This window comes from Leptidea sinapis, chromosome 29 (genome assembly GCF_905404315.1).
Source record: "Leptidea sinapis chromosome 29, ilLepSina1.1, whole genome shotgun sequence".
NCBI classification, from domain to species: domain Eukaryota; kingdom Metazoa; phylum Arthropoda; class Insecta; order Lepidoptera; family Pieridae; genus Leptidea; species Leptidea sinapis.
The window spans coordinates 89,461-100,062 of NC_066293.1; the positions used below are offsets into that span (position 1 = coordinate 89,461).

The following is a 10,602-nucleotide window of genomic DNA, read 5'->3' on the forward strand; positions in this document are numbered from 1 at the left end:
ATGTAGTTATCTTACTTTTGATCGGCGGCCATCTTGGATTTGAAAACTGATCACAAAATCGTTCTCTGCACCCTCGAGAACCTCGGATACGAAACCCATAATCTAGTTATCATACTATTGAGCGGCGGCCATCTCGGACTTTAAAATGATCCCAAAATTGTTTTCTCCACACTCGAGAACCTCGGACACGATATCCATATTGCTGAAAACATAATTTTTTGCGGCAGCCCTCTTGGATTTCAAAAATGCTCACAGAATTGTTTTCTGCACCCTCGAGAACCTCGGACACGATACCAATAATGTAGTTATCATACTTTTGAGCGGCAGCCATCTTGGATTTGAAAACTGATCACAAAATCGTTATCTGCACCCTCGAGAACCTCGGGTACGATATCCATATTGCTGAAATCATAATTTTGTGCGGCGGCCATCTTGGATTAGAAATATGATCACAAATTCGTTCTCAGCACCCTCGAGAACCTCGGATACGATACCCATAATGTAGTTATCATACTTTTGAGCAGCGGCCATCTTGGATTTGAAAACTGATCACAAAATTGTTCTCTGCACCCTCGAGAACCTCGGATACGATACCCATAATGAAGTTATCATACTTTTGAGCGGCGGCCATCTCGGACTTAATAATGATCCCAAAATTGTTTTCTGCATCCTCGAGAACCTCGGACACGATATCCATATTGCTGAAAAAATAATTGTTTGCGGCAGCCCTCTTCGATTTCAAAAATGATCGCAGAATTGTTCTCTGCAGCCTCGAGAAACTCGGACACGATATCCATATTGCTATAATCATAATTTTGTGCAGCGGCCATCTTGGATTAGAAATATGATCACAAATTCGTTCTCAGCACCCTCGAGAACCTCGGATACGATACCCATAATGTAGTTATCATACTTTTGAGCAGCGGCCATCTTGGATTTGAAAACTGATCACAAAATTGTTCTCTGCACCCTCGAGAACCTCGGATACGATACCCATAATGAAGTTATCATACTTTTGAGCGGCGGCCATCTTCGATTTGAAAAATGATTACAAAATGGTTCTCTTCACCCTGGAGAACCTCAGATACGATACCCATAATGTAGTTATCATACTTTCAAGCTGCGGCTATCTTCGATTTGAAAAATGATAACAAAATCGTTCTCTGCACCCTCGAGAACCTTGGATACGATACCCATAATGAAGTTATCATAATTAAGAGCGGCGGCCATCTTGGATTAGAAAAATGATCACAAAATCGTTCTCAGTACCCTCAAGAACCTCGGATACGATACCCATAATGTAGTTATCTTACTTTTGATCGGCGGCCATCTTGGATTTGAAAACTGATCACAAAATCGTTCTCTGCACCCTCGAGAACCTCGGATACGAAACCCATAATCTAGTTATCATACTATTGAGCGGCGGCCATCTCGGACTTTAAAATGATCCCAAAATTGTTTTCTCCACACTCGAGAACCTCGGACACGATATCCATATTGCTGAAAACATAATTTTTTGCGGCACCCCTCTTGGATTTCAAAAATGATCACAGAATTGTTCTCTGCTCCTTCGAGAACCTCGGACACGATATCCATATTGCTGAAATCATAATTTTGTGCGGCGGCCATCTTGGATTTGAAAAATGATCACAAAATCGTTCTCTGCACCCTCGAGAAACTCGGATACGATACCAATAATGTAGTTATCATACTTTTGAGCGGCAGCCATCTTGGATTTAAAAATGATCCCAAAATAATTTTCTGCACCCTCGAGAACCTCGAACACGTTATCCATATTGTTGAAAACATATTTTCGTGCGGCGGCCATCTTGGATTAAAAAAATGATCTAAAAATCGTTCTCAGCACCCTCAAGAACCTCGGATACTATACCCATAATGTAGTTATCATACTTTTGAGCGTGGGCCATCTTGGATTTGAAAAATGATCACAAAATCGTTCTCTGCACCCTCGAGAACCTCTGATACGATACCCATAATGTAGTTATCATAATTTTGAGCGGCGACCATCTCGGATTTAAAAATGATCCCAAAATTGTTTCCTGCACCCTCGAGAACCTAGGACACGATTTCCATATTGCAGAAAACATTATTGTTTGCGGCAGCCCTCTTGGATTTCAAAAATGATCACAGCATTGTTCTCTGCTCCCTCGAGAACCTCGGACACGATATCCGTATTGCTAAAATCATAATTTTGTGCGGCGGCCATCTTGGATTTAAAAATGATCACAAAAACGTTCTGTGCACTCTCGAGAACCTCGGATACGATACCCATATTTTTGTGATCATGATCTTGCACGGCGGCCATCTCGGATTTAAAAATGATCCCAAAATTATTTTCTGCACCCTCGAGAATCTCAGACACGATATCCATATTGCTGAAAACATTATTGTTTGCGGCATTCCTCTTGGATTTCAAAAATCATCACAGGATTGTTCTCTGCACCTCTTGGATTTTAAAAATGATCACAGAATTGTTCTCTGCACCTTCGAGAACCTCGGACACGATATCCATATTGCTGAAATCATAATTTTGTGCGGCGGCCATCTTGGATTTGAAAAATGATCACAAAATCGTTCTCTGCACCCTCGAGAACCTCGGATACGATACCTATAATGAAGTTATCATAATTAAGAGCGGCGGCCATCTTGGATTTAAAAATGATCACAAAATCGTTCTCAGCACACTCGAGAAACTCGGATACGATACCAATAATGTAGTTATCATACTTTTGAGCGGCAGCCATCTTGGATTTGAAAACTGATCACAAAATCGTTATCTGCACCCTCGAGAACCTCGGGTACGATATTCATATTGCTGAAAACATTATTGTTTGCGGCAGCCCTCTTGGATTTTAAAAATGATCACAGAATTGTTCTCTGCACCTTCGAGAACCTCGGATACGATACCCATAATGAAGTTATCATACTTTTGAGCGGCGGCCATCTTCGATTTGAAAAATGATCGCAAAATGGTTCTCTTCACCCTGGAGAACCTCAGATACGATACCCATAATGTAGTTATCATACTTTTGAGCGGCGGCCATCTCGGACTTAATAATGATCCCAAAATTGTTTTCTGCAACCTCGAGAACCTCGGACACGATATCCATATTGCTGAAAAAATAATTGTTTGCGGCAGCCCTCTTGGATTTCAAAAATGATCACAGAATTGTTCTCAGTACCCTCAAGAACCTCGGATACGATACCCATAATGTAGGTATCTTACTTTTGATCATGATACATTGGAGCCGCCTTAACTGCGGCTGATGAACCGGTTGTGTAGCCGGACGCCAGAGGGGAGCCGCCGGAGAGGGGAGGCAACGGTCGTCGACCCACTCGGCAGTGCCACGTCCCGCAGTCGCGTCAAACCCTATCAGCACGACACCCGCGCACGCGCATCTACCTATTTACAATATTTCCGCATACGATAACCAGTTACTTTGTGCTGTCAATAAACATTTAACTACAGTCCGCTGTTTGCTTCGCCACCATATGGTCCTTCTCACCTTGTCTACATGAAATAGCGACCAGCAGTACAAAGGAACAAAGAAAGTTAACGGACCCAAACCGGCCACGTAACATTCTTCGAGTTGTCGCCTGAATCCTTCAAGTCATCGTGCCTGCTTTCTTTTGGTTGTCGTGGAGTGCGTTCTGAAGGTCTTGGATTTACCGCCTGCAGCCATCACAGCACCAAATCAGGGACCACTTGGAGGGTCATCGGGATTACGGATCATCAACTTCGGTTGCGCTTGATCAGCATCAACGCACACGATTCGTCGGGCAACGAGGCTACGTGTTAATTTCATTCATCACCTGTGGATGGCATAACAACCGTGAGATCGTTCCAACCTACTCCTCAATATATAAAATCATTTGCTGTACTGCATAATTTAAAATCATTTGTCATTTTATTCTTGTACATTGCCTCTCATTTTTATTCTATTTATATTCATCTCATTCATCATAATCAACTAGATTTTCTTAGTCTCATTTATCGTCATATTTGAACATTATAACGCCTGACATCATTCTATAGCAAAATTGCATTTCTGTGTTATTTCTTTTCTATATTGCCTGTTTGCTTGTGCCTTCTTTAAAACATACACCTAGTTGGCTTCTATTTTATTTTAAGCTTTACTCTTTCTTCCTCATTATGTCCGAGTCTCAAATAAAAACGTTGATTAAAAAACGAGGTTCTATAAAGGCCAAGCTTACACAATTTTCGAATTATGTTGAACTATCTAAATCTTGTAAAAAATTAAGCGAATTGCAGACTATAGAACTGGAGTTCAGGCTGGCTGCTATTGAGGCCCTACATGAAAAGTATGACGCCTTGCAGGACGAGTTGGAGATGTTGGCGGACGACCCCGACGAGCAATATGCGGAACGCGAAGAATTTGATAAACTATACTGCAGTCTAGTGGCTACTGCTCGCCAGCTGATCACTATCGCGCGCAGAGAGTTGAATGCAGACATCGCGTCCGAGGTGAGCTCTTGTTCAAACACGCATAAGCATAATAGTGTGCGGCTGCCTAAAATTGATTTGCCCAGATTTTCAGGCAGCTATCATGATTGGTTGGAATTTCGTGACACATTTCAATCAATAATAAACAGTAACCAGTCTATCGATGACATTAATAAGCTCCACTATCTTCGTGCATCACTAAAGGGGAGTGCTCTTTTAATAATTAATAATCTCGATTTTAAGTCGGAGAATTACAACGCTGCCTGGAAGTTGCTTTGTGAGCGTTATGACAATAAGAGGCTGCTTGTGAATAATCATGTGCAAGCTTTGTTTAACATTTTCAAGGGAATCAAGTAAGTCAATAAGACATTTAGTAGACGAAACTAAAAAAATTTAAGAGCCCTGGCGACCTTGGATCAACCTGTTCAATATTGGGACACCTTAATTATCCACATTATGACGGGTAAACTAGATCAAATCACAAATAGGGAATGGGAGCAGCACCGCAACTCTATGTCACAGCCTCCCACCTTACCAGTCTTTATTACATTTCTCAATAGTAGGGCAGATTTATTAGAAACACTAGAGGAGTCCAAAGTTGCTAAAACACAAAACTCACAAGCTTTTAACAATACTAAACCTAAAAGCTTTGTAATTAATACTAATAATAATTTTACTAACCATAAATCATTCAATCATAAATCTTCATTATGTCAATTATGTAATCAGTCACATTTCCTATTTTCTTGCCCTAACTTTAGAGACTTACCTGTAGAGTCCCGTATTAAAAAGGCCCAAGACTTAAAAGTTTGTTTGAATTGCCTACGTCCAGGTCATGTACTTTCAAAATGTAAATTAGGCTCTTGTAAATATTGCCGTCTGAAACATAACACTTTGTTACATATTGAGAATGAACCAGAGCAATCTACCTCTCAAAATGTAGCGCTTACTCTTAATAACACGTCTGAAACAAGAACTGTGTTACTCTCCACAGCGCTCGTGAATGTGGTGGATACTAACGGAAAGCTCCATACCGCACGGGTCTTGCTGGACAACGGGAGCACAGCCAACTTTGTTTCAGAGGATTTCTGCCGTAAGCTGCACCTTTGTACTTTGAATACCAAATCCAGAGTGTTTGGCATCAATAATCAGTCTTCAAACTGCACAAAATCATGCAATTTTAAATTACAGTCATTAGATAAGGTATACGAAGTCAACATAGAATGCTTTGTATTATCTAAAATAAGTACTAAGCTACCATCAACTTATGTTGACACAAGGAGCTTTCAAATACCCACTGGCATTCGTCTTGCCGATCCTACTTTCAATTGTCCGTCTTCAGTCGACATCTTAGTTGGCGCAGAAATATTTTGGGAAATTTTAGGCGCGAATCGTATCAGTTTAGGAAAGAACAAACCTTCTTTATTTGAATCTAAGTTAGGCTGGTTGATTTCCGGCTTATTTATAAACTCAAATCATAATAATGACTCTTCTTCTCCCGTGTGCATGTTTTCAGACAACACACTATCAGATTTGTCTCGATTCTGGGAGCTTGATACTATTTCTTCAAAACACAAACTCACTCCCGAAGAGAAGCGCTGTGAGCAGATATTTGCGGATACCACGTATCGAGAATCTGATGGTCGTTTCGTGGTGACTCTACCCCTCAAAGAGCCACCCACCATTCTAGGTGACTCTTACAACATGGCCAGGCATAGGTTTATATCTTTAGAACGTAGATTACAAAAAAATCCAATTCTTCAGAAACTCTATTTTGACTTCATGCGTGAGTACATAGAGCTAGGTCATATGACTGAAATTAATTCTTTTGATTGGAACTCTACAGAGCCATCTTATTACTTGCCACATCATGGAGTCATGAAGGAGTCGAGTTCCACTACGAAACTGCGTGTCGTATTTGACGCGTCTGCAGTTACTACGTCGGGAAAGTCTTTCAACGACATCCAAATGATAGGAGCCACTCTTCAAGACGATTTACAATCGATTCTTCTTCGATTCCGCCAGCATAGAATTGCAGTGTCAGCGGACATTCAGCAATTCTATCGACAGCATCTTGTCACTTCTCCACAACGATGTCTGCAGCAGATACTATGGAGAGAAAGCCCTAGGACACCGTTGAAAACATACGTACTTAATACAGTCACCTACGGTACGGCATCTGCACCTTTTCTCGCAACTAGGTGTCTGTTACAACTCGCGCATGATTGCAAGAACAAGGCCATTCAATTTACAATCGAACATGATTTTTATGTTGATGACTATTTATCAGGGTCATCATCTGTCGAAGAGGCTATACATCAATGTCATGAAGTTATCGCTGTCTTGCAATCAGCGCAGTATAATCTGCGTAAGTGGCATTCTAATTCCGTGGAAGTCATGCAGCACTTTCATGGAATTAATTGTGATACACAAGGCTCTGTTGATCTAAGCTACAACTTTAACGAGATTTCTAAAACATTAGGCCTCAACTGGAAATTATTTAATGACACATTTTCTTTTACAATTAATTTAAAGCACACTGACATTATTTCAAAACGACACATTTTATCAACGATTGCACAAATATTTGATCCCTTAGGTCTTGTAGCACCATGCATCGTGGAATCTAAAATTATCATGCAACAGTTGTGGTTAGCTAAATGTACTTGGGACGAACCTGTTTCTGAAGACTTACAAAGGTCTTGGGAGAGTTTTCAAAATACTCTTCCATTGTTAAACAACATAGAGATTCCACGTTGGATTTCATGTGACTCTCCTATAAACCTACTATTGCACGTGTTTACAGATCCGTCTGAGCGAGCTTACGGTGCCTGCGTCTTCGTGCGCAGCATACATGCCGATGGCTCTGTTCACGTTCATCTACTTAGTTCCAAGAGCAAGGTAGCTCCTATAAAACCAGCTACTATGCCCCGACTCGAACTATGTGCAGCCTTGATGGGCGCTCGATTGCATTCTAAGGTACTTCAATCACTTACCCTAAAATTCAACGAGTCAGTGTTCTGGTGCGACTCTACCATAGTGTTGGGCTGGCTATCGATGACACCCTCGAATCTTAAACCGTTCGTCCGTCATCGTATCTCTGAAATCCAGGACATTGTCGGTGGTGACTGTTGGCGCTACGTTCCTTCAGCAGAAAACCCCGCAGACCTCGTCTCACGAGGACTCTCAGCTGACAAGTTAGCTCACTCTTCTTTATGGTGGTCAGGGCCACAGTTTCTACAACAAGACCAATCAATCGGGCCGCAATTTCCACGATCGCATGACAAGTCTACGTTACCAGAGACAGTTAGAATTTTTCATGTCAACGTCGACGGTGAAAATGTAATTTCTACACTTTTCAATCGGTGTTCAAACTTTAACGCATTGCAACGCATCGTAGCCTTTATGTCACGGTTTCTTAAAAATTGCAAATTACAAAATCAAAATCGTACATTTGGTCCACTAACAACATGCGAATTAAATAATTCATTAAATTTAATTTTAAAAATCTGTCAACAAGAATCATTCCCTGAGGAGTACAATCTTCTCACATCAGGTAAACTATTACCTCCTAAAAACAAACTCTTATCATTATCGCCTTTTCTTGACGATAATAAAATTATTCGAGTAGGGGGCAGGCTTCATAGTTCCTTTTATGACTACAATGTTAAACATCCTGTTCTTCTTTGTAGCTCGAATCGAATCTGTAACTTAATATTTCAAATGTTTCATCATAAATTATTTCATGCAGGGCCTCAACTGTTACTTGCCTCCATTCGTCATCACTACTGGCCCATCGTTGGTAGAAATCTAGCCAGGAAGACAACACATCAATGTGTAAAATGCTCTAGAATCAAGGCTAACACAATCCAACCTATCATGGGCAACCTTCCAGTGCAGCGTTTACATCTAGAATTTCCCTTTTTAGATACAGGTGTCGATTACGCCGGTCCTATCATGATAGCTGACCGCAAGGGCAGAGGTTGCAGGCTCGTCAAGAGCTTTATATGTGTATTTGTGTGTTTGGCCACAAGAGAAGTTCACCTTGAGCTTGTTTCAGACATGACAAAAGAAGTTTTTTTAGCAGCTCTCAACCGATTTATTGCTCGGAGGGGGAAACCACGCCACATCTTCTCGGACAATGGTAGTACTTTCGTCGGGGCCTTCAATGAGCTAGCACAGCTTCTAGCACAGGATCTCGACCTAAATAAAATCGATCCAGGTATAACCTGGATAACCATATACTCCACATTTCGGTGGACTATGGGAATCTGCCGTCAAATCCACCAAATATCATTTAAAACGAATCTTAAGCCTTACGTACCTCACCTTTGAAGAAATGGCAACTTGCCTTATTCAGATTGAATCTATATTAAATTCTCGTCCTCTAACTCCTATATCCAGTGACCCGTCAGACCTCACTCCACTTACACCCGCACACTTCCTTATTGGGCGATCTTTACTGACGTTGCCTCATCCACAGGTCACCAGAGCCAGTGTGTCCTCGCTTCAGCGATTCCAGAGAATCGAATATCTGAAGCAACATTTTTGGAATCGCTTCTCAAACGAATATGTTCTCTGGCTTCAGGAAAAATCCAAATGGCATCGCTCTACCAGAGGAGAACTAAAGGAAGGGGCTCTCGTTGTAATCAAGGACAAGACCTCTCCGCATCTTATGTGGCTGATGGGACGAGTCATCCGTGTGCTACCAGGGAGTGACGGCGTCGCAAGAGTTGCAGACATACGCACACGCAAGGGTGTGCTCAGACGGGCATTCAACACTATTTGCCCCCTGCCTCTACAGTGACTCTACCTTGAAGACCACGGCTCTTCAACAGGGGGAGCATGTTGGAGCCGCCTTAACTGCGGCTGATGAACCGGTTGTGTAGCCGGACGCCAGAGGGGAGCCGCCGGAGAGGGGAGGCAACGGTCGTCGACCCACTCGGCAGTGCCACGTCCCGCAGTCGCGTCAAACCCTATCAGCACGACACCCGCGCACGCGCATCTACCTATTTACAATATTTCCGCATACGATAACCAGTTACTTTGTGCTGTCAATAAACATTTAACTACAGTCCGCTGTTTGCTTCGCCACCAGACACGATATCCATATTGCTATAATAATAATTTTGTGCAGCGGCCATCTTGGATTAGAAAAATGATCACCAAATCGTTCTCAGTACCCTCAAGAACCTCGGATACGATACCCATAATGTAGGTATCTTACTTTTGATCGGCGGCCATCTTGGATTTGAAAACTGATCACAAAATCGTTCTCTGCACCCTCGAGAACCTCGGATACGAAACCCATAATCAAGTTATCATACTATTGAGCGGCGGCCATCTCGGACTTTAAAATGATCCCAAAATTGTTTTCTCCACACTCGAGAACCTCGGACACGATATCCATATTGCTTTAAACATAATTTTTTGCGGCAGCCCTCTTGGATTTCAAAAATGATCACAGAATTGTTCGCTGCACCTTCGAGAACCTCGGACACAATATCCATATTGCTGAAATCATAATTTTGTGCGGCGGCCATCTTAGATTTTAAAAATGATCACAAAATCGTTCTCTGCACCCTCGAGAACCTCGGATACGATACCCATAATGAACTTATCATAATTAAGAGCGGCGGCCATCTTGGATTTAAAAATGATCAAAAAATCGTTCTTAGCACCCTCGAGAAACTCGGATACGATACCAATAATGTAGTTATCATACTTTTGAGCGGCAGCCATCTTGGATTTGAAAACTGATCACAAAATCGTTCTCTGCACCCTCGAGAACCTCGGATACGAAACCCATAATCAAGTTATCATACTATTGAGCGGCGGCCATCTCGGACTTTAAAATGATCCCAAAATTGTTTTCTCCACACTCGAGAACCTCGGACACGATATCCATATTGCTTTAAACATAATTTTTTGCGGCAGCCCTCTTGGATTTCAAAAATGATCACAGAATTGTTCGCTGCACCTTCGAGAACCTCGGACACAATATCCATATTGCTGAAATCATAATTTTGTGCGGCGGCCATCTTGGATTTTAAAAATGATCACAAAATCGTTCTCTGCACCCTCGAGAACCTCGGATACGATACCCATAATGAACT

The 10,602-nt window shown here is 41.8% G+C and overlaps 1 protein-coding gene across 5 annotated transcripts; it reads left to right on the forward strand.

The window, feature by feature from the left end:
* The first annotated feature begins 3,723 nt into the window (after window positions 1-3,723).
* Window positions 3,724-9,560, forward strand: LOC126973508 (uncharacterized). 5 transcript variants are annotated; one of them, XR_007731373.1, is made up of 4 exons: window positions 3,724-4,507; window positions 5,481-5,579; window positions 8,571-8,708; window positions 9,075-9,560. XR_007731373.1 is itself a non-coding variant. In XM_050820840.1 (3 exons), the coding sequence occupies exons 1-3, from the start codon at window positions 4,943-4,945 to the stop codon at window positions 9,203-9,205; spliced, it is 906 nt and encodes a 301-aa protein (XP_050676797.1). In that variant the 5' UTR covers window positions 4,880-4,942; the 3' UTR covers window positions 9,206-9,560. The 5 variants fall into 5 exon arrangements, 2 of the variants coding, with proteins under 2 accessions (XP_050676797.1, XP_050676798.1); XR_007731374.1 differs by having other exon boundaries at window positions 8,574-8,708; XR_007731372.1 differs by lacking the exon at window positions 8,571-8,708.
* The last annotated feature ends 1,042 nt before the right edge of the window (window positions 9,561-10,602 follow it).

What these genes read in the sequence shown, in the direction of transcription:
- LOC126973508 (XM_050820840.1), top strand. Translation starts at nt 4,943, where the DNA reads ATGACGGGTAAACTAGATCAAATCACAAATAGGGAATGGGAGCAGCAC. An exon ending in TGTTTCAGAGGATTTCTGCC is followed by an intron (nt 5,580 to 8,570) that starts GTAAGCTGCACC and finishes AAGTTTTTTTAG; the next exon opens with CAGCTCTCAACCGATTTATT. An exon ending in CCTAAATAAAATCGATCCAG is followed by an intron (nt 8,709 to 9,074) that starts GTATAACCTGGA and finishes CTCTGGCTTCAG; the next exon opens with GAAAAATCCAAATGGCATCG.